This window comes from Hyperolius riggenbachi, chromosome 4 (genome assembly GCF_040937935.1).
Source record: "Hyperolius riggenbachi isolate aHypRig1 chromosome 4, aHypRig1.pri, whole genome shotgun sequence".
NCBI classification, from domain to species: domain Eukaryota; kingdom Metazoa; phylum Chordata; class Amphibia; order Anura; family Hyperoliidae; genus Hyperolius; species Hyperolius riggenbachi.
In genome coordinates this window covers 265,970,740-265,985,489 of record NC_090649.1, presented here as the reverse complement: position 1 = coordinate 265,985,489, position 14,750 = coordinate 265,970,740, and the positions used below count along the sequence as shown (strand labels likewise).

General features: G+C 42.2%; 1 protein-coding gene across 1 annotated transcript in view; it reads right to left on the bottom strand.

Annotated features, from left to right (window-relative positions):
* GRIK2 (glutamate ionotropic receptor kainate type subunit 2) overlaps window positions 1–14,750 on the bottom strand; it is an 853,883-nt gene that overhangs the window by 69,344 nt on the left and 769,789 nt on the right. The window contains exon 15 of the mRNA XM_068231225.1: window positions 6,504–6,729. Within this exon, the coding sequence (XP_068087326.1) occupies window positions 6,504–6,729 (226 nt within the window). The remainder of the gene's footprint in view (window positions 1–6,503; window positions 6,730–14,750) is intronic.

The following is a 14,750-nucleotide window of genomic DNA, read 5'->3' as shown; positions in this document are numbered from 1 at the left end:
TGCGAATTTACGCATCGTAGTTCACATCTACGCATCGCAGTTCGTAGGGGAAGTTTCAAAACTACGCTTACGAATTTACACATAAGTACTGTTACGTGTAGCTTATGCCCACTATGCGTAGTTAACACGTGTATTGCGTAGTGAACTACGAATGCGTTACTCGCGTCTAATTTTCTGCGTGCGACTGTATGCTTACAAATGTACGCATTGGAAAGCGGAATGTACGCAAGAGTTCCCGTTTTAAGCATTTAAATAGGAATTAATGCGTAACATTCTTGCACATGTGCATCCGCATACACTACGCTTCGCACTGTGCGTAAATGCATACGAAGCGAATATTTGAGTTCGAAGCCGTAGTTTGGCAAAGCGTAATTGCGTAAAACTACGCATAGTTCCAGAGTAGCTAAGTTGGCTGACTACGGCCATCCCTGGTATTGTGATTTTAGTTAGTGTGCATGTCTGTGACAGTCTCAGCTGCAGCCTGCAGCGGCTCTGCTGGTTAGGTGTCTCTGTGTCAGTGTGTGTGCTGTTTGTGCACACAGGCCAGGCCTGTGCTGTATTGCCTTAGCTACAGTATAGTTTAGGGCATAGGGATTACTGTATTATTGTGTAGTTATTTAGTACTGCAGTGCTAGTTTTTAGAGTAGTACAGTGTCTGTGTTAGCTTACTAGTACAGATTACTGCATTTCTGCTGTGCTGCTGACTGAGTGTCAGTGTGTGTGATAGACCGTTAGTGAGCACACTGTGTTCTACACTGTTCACTCCGTGCAGATTCATTTAAGTCCAACACCAATTACCCCGATTTCAATAAAGTGCAAGTACCCCACATCCATCGGGTGACATCATCATCACACAAACTTGCACTATGTCTGCTGGCACTAGCAGCCGGGGGAAGGGCATCAAGGCCAAGAAGAGAGGGAACATTGTTGGCACCGTCACTGCCAGCAGTTCTGCCGCACCAGTGTCCAATCTGCTGCTAGCCACTGGCCGTAGATGCTCTGGGCGCCCAGCTGATAGGGGGAGTCACACGGCAGATTCGCAGCAGCATGTAGCGGCCATTTTTCAGCAGGGTCGGCGCCGAAAATTGGAGGAGAATGACGCCGAGCCTGTGATGCAGCTGATGGTGGATGAGCAGGCCACCACCAGCTCTACAACAGACACCTCCACCACCACTCCTGTTCGCAGGAGCAGCAACAGCCACCCAGCAGTGCATGGGGACTCATTGGTCATCACGTCGACCCCAGCGGGCAGCCTAAGCTCAGTCAGCGCGCTCTGTAGTCCAGAGTCAGACACCGCGAGCGCAATCAGGGCTGTTACGACCACTGACTTTGAGAAGGACATTCTGGCCACACTGGGGAGCTCCCCCCCCCCCCCTCCTATATAAGGTAGCAGCATCGGCCATTTTCTCACTCTGTGTGCTGCTGTATTAGTGAGAGAAGGGAGAGACATTGGAGGGATAGGGAAAGCAATAGTTAGGAGGTCTTTTAGCTTGCTCCTTCCTGATATTTGTTGATGAAAAGCACCCCAAAACAGCTCTTTTGAAAGCTAATGTTCTTGTGAATAATTAATAATAATAATTGCAGTATTTGTATAGCGCCTTTCTCCTGTCGGACTCAAAGCGCTTGCGAGGCAGCCACTAGAGCGCACTCAGTAGGCAGTAGCAGTGTTAAGGAGACTTGCCGAAGAAACTCCTTACTGAATAGGTGCTGGCTTACTGAACAGGCAGAGCCGAGATTTGAACCCAGGTCTCCTGTGTCAGAGGCGGAGCCCTTAACCATTACACTATCCAGCCAGCCATAATGTTCTTGTGAAGTGTTGTCTTTTTTGTGTGTGGCTCGACACTGCATATACAGCCCTGTCTGTCGCAACTGGCCCTTGCTAATTGCTATACTGTGCCAGGCCCAGCACATTCAGTGCCTAGTGTGACTGCTGCACATTGTATTATAATACCAGTCACTGCATACCTTTCACTGCACCTGTGTGATCGCACACTGTTTTATATACTAGTCACTGCATACCTTTCACTGCATCTGTGTGACTGCATGCTGTTTTATATACCAGTCACTGCATACCTTTCTCTGCATCTGTGTGACAGCACACTGTTTTATATACCAGTCACTGCATACCTTTCACTGCATCTGTGTGACCGCACACTGTTTTATATACCAGCAGTCAGTGCATCCATTTTTACTGCACCTGTGTGACTGCACATTGTTATACCAGCAGTCACTGCATACCTTTCACTGCACCTGTGTGACTGCAGACTGTTATATACCAGTCAGTGCATACCTTTCGTTGCATCTGTGACTGCACATTGTATTATACCAGCAGTCAGTGCATACCTTTCACTGCACCTGTGTGACTGCACATTGTATTATACCAGCAGTCAGCCAGGCCGAAATTATTTTTCAAAAAAGGCGATACCCAAACTGTACCGTGATGTTGAAAGGCAAGTGTGGTGTCATTTCTGGCACACAAAGTTGGGTCAAGGGTCCATCTGATCTTTTGCAGAAGTTTGAGTTTGAGGTTTGCAAACCTAAAATCGGAGGTTCGAGCCATCTCTAGCAATCATTAGGGACTGAATAGGCCCACAAGCTTCTTGTTTTTCTAGAATATGATCTAAATAATCTGATCAAAATTACAATTGGCCACTAAAAATAGTACATTTCATGAACAGCTTTAGGCAAAATATGGTGTTAGGTATACATTCCAGATGAATTGTGAATTATTTGGGGATTTTAGCACAATTACTGTAGGTATGATTAGCAGTCACATGTTATCTGGCTGCTGGTATATTTACTAAATTTAACTTTCCCTCCAATCTTTTTCAGATAAACGCACATAAAAAACAAGAATCGGCAGATAACATGTAACCAGTAAGTTGTAGCTAGATACAGCATGTAAAATCTCACAAAAGATTTGACTAACATTATATGCTGCATAGCTTTCAATTTTAAGATTATATTTCAAATAAGAAATCTAAGCATCTGTTGCATAGAGGTATGTAAATTAATTTGTTCCAAGCGATGCATTTAAAGGGATACTGTAGGGGGGTCGGGGGAAAATGAGCTGAACTTACCAGGGGCTTCTAATGGTCCCCCGCAGACATCCTGTGTTGGCGCAGCCACTCCCCAATGCTCCGGCCCCGCCTCCGGTTCACTTCTGGAATTTCTGACTTTAAAGTCAGAAAACCACTGCGCCTGCGTTGCTGTGTCCTCGCTCCCGCTGATGTCACCAGGAGTGTACTGCGCAGACACAGACCATACTGGGCCTGCGCTGTGCGCTCTTGATGACATCAGCGGGATCGAGGACACGGCAAAGCAGGCGCAGTGGTTTTCTGACTTTAAAGTCAGAAATTCCAGAAGTGAACCGGAGGCGGGGCCGGAGCATCGGTGAGCGGCTGCGCGGGCACAGGATGTCTGCGGGGGACCGTTAGAAGCCCCGGGTAAGTTCAGCTCATTTTCCCCCGACCCCCCTACAGTATCCCTTTAATCAAACCTTTAGAGAAAAAAGGAATCTAATTCAATGAGGGAAGAAAATACAACTCAACTCAGGCAAAAAAAAGTGAAGTTATGCAAAACTTTGTGTAGTACAATACATGTGTGCTGGCAGAACTAATTACTCTATTACAATTCAGAATAGAGATATGCTCAGGGATGGGGATGTTGAATGAAGTAATGCCAGGGCATTGTGGAAAATGTTAAATGGAGCAGGGCTGTTCATGAGGGTAGGGATGGCAGTAAAACTAGGGTAGTGCTATTAACACTATTGTCATCCCTACGCCCCTCTCATACATGTTACTATGGTGTTACTATGGTATTACTGCAGTATCTGCTTTGTACTCTATCCTACGCATACCTCTAATGTGGAATATGTACTATGAGAAATAATGATTTCAGAAACAAATTGGTGTCACAGACTGGTATATAGTAAAATCAGCATAGAAATACAAAAGTCTGCTCAGGCCCTAAGTAATATACATATTTTTTTTATTCCAGAACTACTAAACTTTAATTGGAAATTATTTCTGTCAAAATAATAATTTATCTTGTATGCCTTTTAGTTGGAAAAAAAATAGATAGAAACACATTATTACTTAGCTTTCACTTGTTATAGTTTTTGCTAGTGCTACTGATAGATTAAAAAGGGGGGGGGGGGCATTTAGCCCATTTATCACACAACTTAAATGATATTGCTTAAACAATGTATTTTTTTGCACCAGTGCACACTTTCCCCTTACACTGTAAATATAAGATGTTATTCATGGTAAATATGGGAAAGAAGGGGAAAATGGGGAGATAATTGATCATTTTATATATAGAGGAAGTGGTCTTAAAATTGGGTGTGATTAAACAATAATTATGCCTACACACTAGTCAGCCATTTATAGCCACAAGTACTGGGTCCCAGCTAGGTGGGGTTATCAAGCCAGGATCTGGCACTTGTGGATGAATGAGGCTTGCTACAGAACTTGTTGGAGAAGGGCAGCGATCACTTATGGAATTGTGAGATTATACTTACCTTGGCATCACTTCAGTTGCTGATCTCTACAAGATAGTGTGTGTGTGTGTGGGGGGGGGGCTTCCTTTTTTAGTACTGTTGTAGTATGTGTAGTGTATGCGTAGTATATGCGTATCCATGTCCTTGTGTAAAAACTGGTGGGGGGAAATTATACCGCAGTGGAGGCATAGGTGGTTAATGTGGTGGACCTCCAGTGCTCTTAAAGTGAACACGAGGTGAAAATAAACTGATGAGATGAACAATTGTATTTATCCTCCTACTCCTAAAAATTACTTGAGCTATCCCATGGTTTAATTTATATTTAAACATTTACAGAGTAGATTGAATGTTTTATTGTCTCTGCTCAATGGCAGCCTATTAAGAGTCCCAGAGCTAAAATACATCACCTATTGATCTTTCTCTATAGCTCCCCTACCCTTAGAAGTTGTATCCTGCCTAGAAAACGTAATTATTTCAGGCAGCATAATACAACTAGAGATGGCTCAAACCTCAGATTTTGGGTTCGCAGACTGTGGATGCGAACTTCCGCAAAAGTCTGAGTTTGTGCGAACTGGATCGAACCGGCATAGACTTCAATGGGCAGGCAAATTTTAAAACCTACAAAGACTGTTTCTGGCCACAAAAGTGATGTAAACAATCTTTCAAGGGATCTAACACCTGGAGGGGGGCATGATGGAGTGGGATACATGCCAAAAGTCCCTGGGGAAATAACGTATTTAACACAGAGTAGGGTTATAATCCCTAAAGGGCAGAAATCACATCGCATTCCTAAATTCGAGGCATAAAGTGCTTTAAAACATCTTGCGTGTGTATACATGGATCAGGTAGTGTAAGTAGTGTACTGCTTCACACTCACAGACCAAACACACTGTTTAACACACCACAAACAACTTTTCTATGCAGTGTCACCCACAAAGAGAGCTATGCTATAGTAAGTTCAATCACAAAAATGGTGGAAAGATATGCACTGGTATAATACAGTGTGCTGCCAGTGGCAGACTACAAATTCCAGCTGGGAAATGTGGGATGTATCTATGCAGTGTCAACCACAAAGAGAGCTATGGTATAGTAAATTAAATCACACAAATACAGTGGAAAGATATGCACTGGTGTAATACAGTGTGCTGGGCCTGGCACAGTACAGCAAGGGCCAGCTGCAAATACGACAGACAGGGCTGTATTGATGCAGTGTCAGTGTCACACACAAAAAAAAACACATCGGAAGAATATTAGCCTCCAAAGGAGCTTTTTTGGGGTGCTTTCAGCAACAAATTTCAGCTAGGAGCAAGCAAGTATGCCCACATAGAGGCATCACAGCACCCAGCATACCTTCAATTGATGCACCACAGCTCCCAGCATACTCGCCATTGAGGCACCACAGATGACTCTCCCTGGGGGACATCCAGGGCACCCCAGAATAGATCCTGGGCACATGCCACTGATCTTTGGGGCTAGCAATTTCCCTGCTACTGATGCACGAAAGATCAGCAGGATCAGCAGGATGCCAGACAACCGGTATTATTTAAAAGGAAATATCCATATTCCTCTTCCGGCAGGTGTCCTTTAATTACTAGATGTACACATGTAAACTAATTATAGGAGTATGTTAGGCAGTTATTAGTAGTGTGAACTTTTACAAATTTCTAGAGAACACCTATCATCCTTTCCTTACTACTAACTCTGTTAAATATCCTTTTTTATAATCAGCAGCAACAACATTGTCATAACAATATGCTTTGAGGTATTTTTGTAAATATTAAATTGTGCTTAGGATAATATTTACTACCAAACTATCTTACCTTTCATGATTTACTTTTATTTAGATGATTAGTTAAAATTGTGTGGGGAAAAAAACACAAACTCTATGCATCTTGTATAATTTATAAGACATGTAACTGTGTGTATTTGTTGTTGCTGCATTCTTTTTCTTACTGCAACTAAGATAAATGAACAATGACAAAATAATTGACATGCAACATACCCATGGGAGTTCCAACTCCATAACCTTTTGAATCTATAAGGCCTCCAATCTGTGTCAGGTTACAGTTGCGTTGCGTGACAAATTCAATGGTTGTTGATTCCATTAGGAAGGCATAATCAGAGGTGAGCACACGCTGAATACCTTCTTCATTATTTTTGACAAGCACCGACTGGCTCCTACTATTCATAAAGGCCCACATCTTTTCATAGGTTGGGATTTTGGATTTCTAGGAAAGAATACAGTGCATTTTATGAAAAAATAAATAAATTACATACATAAATCAAATGAAAACTCTTTGGTTAGTTATTACAGCTAAATACAACAAAACTGAATAAAAATCCTTACATTTTCTAGGAAAACTGTATAAATAAACAAAGCTCCTGTCTCCAAAAATAATTATTTGTGATTATTTTGGGTAACCTCCACTTCTTCTGGAACTGGTTATGTTACACATTTTATTTTGATTGCTGTTGTATTCTTAGGCATTGGTTGGACTCCTATCTATAGTACAGTACAGTACAGTACAGTATATACTGTTTGGCTGCATGCCAAGTTTACATGTCTGTACGAGGAACAATTTGCAAATTGCAGGTTAAAGCAGGTCAGACTTGACTGTTATCTCAATATGCACCTTGCTTAATATTCCATCATAGCTATAAAATGCTAAGTATACTCTCTGCATTTTACCATTAGCAGTAAGAAGTGATACTGATGATATCCTGCGGGACACTCAGCCCTAATTTCTCACACTTTTGCTTGTATTGCTTGCTCAAGAAGGTATCCCTAAAGGTTCCTTCATTCTCTGACAGGAGATTAGGTAAAGAGTGAGCAGAGACCTAAGGTTTCTTAACTGTGATGCATTCATAATACAGCTGGGACAGAAGTGAGACAGAAGGAAGATTTAGCACGGCCACGAATAACACAATGTTCTACAATGTAACCTAAACTGGACATCATTATTATACATGCTTTAAATGTAAGCATCAGTGCTTTAAGTAATTGCATATTATTCTATTGTTTAGCCCAAAGTAATGTTTGGCTTACTGTGCATCCTTTTTACGATCACCGCATTATATTTCTATCACCATACAGTATTTAATAGATAGATTTTTAGATCCCCTCTAGTCTTTGTAATCCTGCAATTACTAAGCCTTCCTGATCATAAAACTGATTTAAAAAATCCTGCCACCAACAACTGTATTCTAAGCACAAATGTTCTGGTCAGACAAATGAATCATAACTTACAGATGCACTGATGCTTGAATTAATGCCCCAAAGCACACCAAATAGTTTCAATCAGTTTTCAGGTAATACAGTAAAAATGCATTGGTGTAGACCAAATAGTGCCCAGTTTGGTTCAAGAGCACATGTGCCAAACTGCGCACACTGTTAATGTGTTACATTTCAGCAGAATCTAAATTCAAATCCCACTGAAATCAAGGAAGACTGAAGATTGGTATTTTGGATCATTTGTGATTGGGCTTCCCTTACCAACAGACACAATATCCAGGAGACAGGAAAAGTCTGGCAATATAGTTGAATCGTAGCAAAAATAGGTACAAAAATGCAACAGTGCAGTGTAAAAACATTGCGTGAAGGTCATGACATTGAAGATGATCAAAGTCTGTATAATCTGTGCATTACTTGTGTAACTATACCTGGGTGAGGAGGAGGCAGCTGTGGGTGCCAGTGGGTGCACGGCCTTACGACCGTTTCACAGAGCGGATGTCAAGCTTCATCTGAGGTGTGCAGATGTGTCGAGTGGGGTTGTGATCTATGTATTTTAAGTTGTCTTATTAAAGAAAACATTTGGCTTTAACCATTGTTGAGTGAGCTTTTATCTTTTTCTAATGTGGATAGTTAAAACCCTTGTCCTTGACCACTGGGTACTGTGTGACCTCTCACCATTAGGGAGATTAGTCTGACTTTATACTGCTAGGATCAAAGCTTACCCTGGTAGTATACCCCTTAACCTCACACATTTTGGGAATGCTTATCTCTCCTGCAGCTTACTGAAATCGTATTGGCTCTCTATTTACATCTCAAACTTTTCTAGGAGTTCATGTGTCCTAAATTGTGTTGGATTTCTTAGTGGGCAATAGTCTGTGCTGTTATATTTTGCACCCAGACATATGGAGTACAGCTACTGAGTGTATCAGATAGAATGTCCAGTGTCCAGCTCATCAGTCTATTGTGAAAATCAATAACAGCCTCTCATTGCAGGAATGCCTCATGCAGGAGTGGGGGTAGGCAACAAATTAAAGGGGGTAAGGTAAGGTAATTTCTACCCATCATGGGCTGTCTAAGCACTATAATATGTGGACACGTGAAAGGGGTTAACTAATTATGCAATGCAATACACACACACGTGCACACAGTGGATGAGACATCTTGTACATAGAAAATACTTATTTATCTTTTGCAAATGTATAAAATGTTAAGCTACTAAGTTAATTGAGACCTAACATTTTAAGAACTTGACTAAAAAGACACATGACTTCACAGAAGACTGTTCTATTTTGTTAAAAAGATATTACAGTGATTTTCAAAATCTAATTTATTAAATTAAAGGAATGCAACATCTACAAATTATTTTGGCTTTGGCTCAAGTTAAATTATAGCGCTAATGCTATTTATCAAGATGAAAGACAAATTCAATTAATTTGCATGAAAATTGAATAATGTTTACATCATATCCAAGCAAGTAATTGTATGATTACTGCATATGAGATAAGCAGTGATTTTTGTAGTTACCATAAAGACATAAAGATTATTAGAAAGAAACATTAAGAATTATAAAAATAATTATTGTTATGCAACATTTTGTTTTACTTTTTATATCACACTCTGTTATGTTTTGTAGATATGGAATTGCTAACTTACATTAATAGGGAGGTAAAAGGTTAACATGTGTGCCTGATTTCTCCTACTTATGGATGACATTTTCCCTCAATTCCTGTCTGAGTAGCTGTTTTTTCAAAAAAACAAAAAAAAAAAAAAAAAGGGATCACACATAGCACTAATAAAGTAATAATGTAATCTTTTTAGTGGGTTGATCATCGGCTGTTCAGGTATAGCTGGCTCCTGAATTTACTCTGCACCCACTGGGAGATTAAGGGTTGCATTTAGCTAATTTTCTGTTTTTAAATTGTAGGACTGAACTGGAGCTGCAGAGGTAGCCCTGCAACATGCAGTTATTAAAGATGTTTGTTTTCAAGCTAAGATCAAGGCAGACAGCAAATGAGCTTCAAGCATGAGAATGAGAATAAGGGCAGTCATCAGAATGTAGGTCAATTAAAGTTAGACAATCCAGTAACAAGGATACAGCATAAGTGGCATGATGAAATCATAAGGTAGTAGCTCACAACAACTGTTGCCAAAAGTGCTGAAGGTAAATATTTTGCCAGGCAAGCATGCATGTCACCATGTGTAGACTCCCTGCATATAAACACATGCACAGCCTGCCACTCGCATGATTATGTATGACTGGTAGAGATGGCAGGAACCTCCAATTTTCGGTTTGCGAACGCGAACTTCCGCAAAAGTTTGGTTTGCACGAACTTCCGCGAACCGCAATAGACTTCAATGGGGAGGCGAACTTTGAAAACTAGAAACACTTAAGCTGGCCACAAAAGTGATGGAAAAGATGTTCCAAAGGTCTAACATCTGAGTTTTTGTATGGATTAGTGGGATAGACGCCAAAAGTCCCGGGGAAAAATCTGGATTTGAAGCAAAGCAGCGTTTTAAGGGCAGAAATCACATTGAATGCTAAATTGCAGGCCTAAAGTGCTTTAAAACATCTTGCATGTGTATACATCAATCAGGGAGTGTAATTAGAGTATTGCTTCACACTGTCACACCAATTCACTGTGTAACGCACCGCAAACAGCTGTTTGTGTTGTGACGGCCGTGTTGGACTGGTGCGCACCATGACGAGAGTGCAGGTGATGGCGACTTTCCAGCCCATATGGTCACGGGGCTGTGGTAGCTGAATGACAGAACAGTGACTGTCCAGCTGATCAAATTTGGTCTGTCCACAATGGAGCAATGACCTTATTATCGTGGGTGTGCCTCCCCCCCCAAGGCACTCGTATAGCCGGTGGTCATTGCTTCATTGTGATATGCAAGCCCCTTCACCGCGGCAAGCTAATGATCAAGAAGGGGAATTGGCACATGTATATGCCTTTTGTTTTGTTGTTGCAGCTGCAGTGCAGCCAGTAAAATTAGGCAGGCATGTACACGCACCAGAAAAATTATTATAGCGGCCGCTGCAACAGCGGCCTTAAAAATTCAGGAATCCGCCTGGAGTCCTGGACCCTGTTGGTGGTGGCAGAGAAGGCAGTCCACCGGCCTGTGGGCAGAGATGCTGTGTGGGGACCGACTTAGTCTTGGGGCAGGCAGTCACACGGCGTGCAGGCAGAGATGCTGTGTGTGGGGACTGACTTAGTTTTCGGGCAGGCCTGAGCGTGCTTTGCAGACCAGGCATATGTAGTCAGATGGACCCTTGACCCAACGCTGTGTGCCAGAGATGTCACCACTTGCCTTTCAACATTACGGTACAGTTTAGGTATCGCCTTTTTTGAGAAAAAATTGCGGCCTGGTATCTTCCACTGCGGTGTGTGGCTTTGCTTTTGTACTGCTTTTCCTCAGGTGGTCATCCCATTGTAGTTTGTGCTTTGTAATCATGTGCCTTCGTGAGGTAGTTATCCCTACGGGGGTGTTAGTCTTTCCACGGCTCAATTTTCGGTGGTAGAGAGTACAGATGGCATTGCTCTCATCTGAGGCAGACACACAAAAAATTTCCACACCGCTGAGCCCTGGGGTGATGGCACTTTGGTGGTGGCGGACGACTGAGTGTTAAGTGGGGTGCCAGAATCAGAGCAGGAGGAGGAAGATATGTCATGCTTCCGTGCGGAAGCTGAGAAAGATGAGGTGTTCTGTGTTAAATAGTCAACTACGTCCTGACAATATTGGGGGTTGATGGCACATTCCTTCTTCTGAACACTGTACTTTGGTTCAGGGCGAAATCACGACAGCGCAACCTCAAACAGACCTGCCAGGTGGCCTGCCTCTGCCTTTTGTTTTGTCCATATTGGGGGGATGAAGTGAAAGATATGCACTGACTTGACTAATACAATGTGCAGTCACACAGGTGCAGTTAACAGGTATGCACGGAGTGGTTTATCACACTGCGTGCACTCACATAGGTAGGTGGGTGCATGGAACACAACAGGTAGGTATATGCAGTGATGGGTATTACAAATGTGCACCTGTCACACACACGTACCATGAACAGGTACAGTGACTGGTGGTATTGAATATCACACTGCGTGCGCTCATGTAGGTAGGTGGGTGCACTGAAGTGAACAACAGGTAGGTATATGCAATGATGGGTATTACAATGTGCACCTGTCACACACAGACAGGTACCAGACAGGCACAGTGACACTGCGTGTGCTCACATAGGTAGGTGGGTGCACTGTGAACAACAGGTAGGTATATGCAGTGATGGGTATTACAATGTGCACCTGTCACACACAGACAGGTACTGGACAGGCACAGTGACACTGTGTGCACTCACATGGGTAGCTGGGTGCACTGAAGTAAACAACAGGTAGGTATATGCAGTAATGGGTATTATAATGTGCACCTGGCACAGTAGTAATTATACCACCAAGGGGCCAAAGGCCAGCTGCGACTGACTGACAGGGCTGTATATAATGCAAGTGGGCCACACAAAAAAAAAATAGATCACAAGAACAAGATTAGCTCTCAAAAGAGCTGTTGAGGGGTGCTTTTTTAGCAATAAGAATCAGCAAGGAGCAAGCTAAGGAGCCTACAAGAGCCTAACTAAGCTTTCCCTATAGGTTTCTGCACAACAGCTCGCCCTTCTCTAAGTATTGCAGGCACACGAGTGAGTCCAATGCCTGATGCTGCCTGCCTTTTATAAGGGGGGGTGGGGCTCCAGGAGGGAGTGTAGCCTGATTGGCTACAATGTGCCTGCTGACTGTGATGTAGAGGGTCAAAGTTGACCCTATTGATGCACTATCGAACTTCCGCAAAAGTTTGCAGTTCTCCGCAAACTCGAACCACCGAAGTTCGCCGGGAACCGTTCGGGCCATCTCTAATGACTGGTCAGGCTTGCACATGGCCAGTGACAATAACATTGTGCGTAGAAAGGACGTAAGATGCATGGACCCAGAAAGATAATTGAAACAGTGGGCCTGTAGACATGCACTAACCTGGACATTTATTTACCTTATCCATATTCCAGTATCATTTAACCTAGGTGAAAGATGTGATGGTTGAAGCCTAAATCACTTTCCCATGTGGCATTCAAGGACAACTGTAGTGAGGAGAATAGGGAGGCTGCCATGTTTATTTCCTTTTGAACAATACCAGTTGCCTGGCAGCCCTGCTGATCTATTTAGCTGCAGTAGTGTCTGAATCACACTAGGAACAAGCATGCAGCTAACCTTGTCAGTTCTAACAATAATGTTAGAAACACCTGTGTATGCTTATTCAGAGGCTATGGTTAAAATATTAAAGGAAGAGGATAAATGGGATAGCCAGGAAACTGGCATTGCTTAAAAGGAAATAAATATGGCAGCCTCCATATCAGTCTCGCTTCAGTTTTCCTTTAACTTTATGGCCAACATTGCAACTCAAGGCATTCTTTTTATTATGAGATGGAGATGCAGTTGCAGATCTGACCACAAGGAGATAGTCTCGCAGCAGAGTGAGGAGGTGGGAGAGGTCAAATTATCTGAGCTTGCAAGGAGAGGCTGGCTGCTGCCTCCTCCCAGCTTTTCTCTGACTACGTTATGTATGGGTAAAGATGTGGATAGAGATGTGGATAGAGGAAAGAGTGTGGACAGTTTTCTGTCCAGTAAAATTGCTATTCAATAAAGGAGCTACAGGACTCAACCAGCAAGGTATTTCAAGTATGTTTTTTGCAAGTACAGACATGCAATGCACAAAACTGTATGCATTGCTAATTTATGCAAATTTGCTATTAATACATTTAAATATGTGGTAGACTGACTAGGGCTTTAATAGCATTACCTTAAATATCTTCATTTTCAGTGTCACTCACAACACCTTATCTGCCCCGATTTATCCTAATCCTAACTTCAATCCCACATTCTGTGACTAGACCAACCTTGCCTTTCTCCCTTGCTTAAAACAAACAAGCGACTTGATTCACTAAAGCATGCTAACACTTAGCACGACAGTGATAAGCCGCTTTGCATGTGATATGTGCTAAGTATCATTATCATGTCCTAAGTATAATTATCAAGTGCTAAGTATCATTATCATGTGAAGTCACTGCAGATCACATGAACGGAATGTAGATCATGGATTATTACTGTATACATGTGCTTACATTAACATGAGAGTTAATGTTATACGGCGCGCGCAAAGTTTAACGCGCGTCGCTTTATGTACTGTATACAGTAATAATTCATGATCTACATTCCATTCACGTGATCTGCAGTGACTTCATGTGATAATGATACTTAGCACGTGATAATGATACTTAGCACGTGCAAAGCTTTTACACGCGCATTTGCACATGCAAAGCCTTTACACGTGAAAACTGAGTTATCACGCTTTTGTGAATCAAGCTTACATTAACATGAGAGTTAATGTTATACGGCGCGCGCAAAGTTTAATGCGCGTCGCTTTATGTACTGTATACAGTAATAATTCATGATCTACATTCCATTCGCGTGATCTGCAGTGACTTCATGTGATAATGATACTTAGCACATGATAATGATACTTAGCACGTGCAAAGCTTTTACACGCACATTTGCATGTGCAAAGTCTTTACACGTGAAAACTGAGTTATCACGCTTTTGTGAATCAAGCCCATTAACTCCTTCCCTTTTCAGTACGCACCCAGTATATCTATTCATTACTGCTTTACATCCCAACTCTAACCTAGCCTTTCCCCAATACCCAATTCTACCAATTTTCATTGGTCCAATACCAAGCTGCATAAAATTTGCATTAGTTTTGCATGGAAGATGCAATTATTAACATCTCATTAGCTATCTCTAGTGAAAGGAAGCCAATACTTCTCTACTATAGACCCTCCTTCAAGAAATGGAGGACCAAAAAGCAGTGCTGAATGGCTTCAAAACATGGACATTAACATGAAGGGACTAGTGGTCAGGAATGGATGAAGAGCGGAAGTAGCCAGCCAGGGTTAATTTTATGTAAAATAAGAGTTTAGATTTA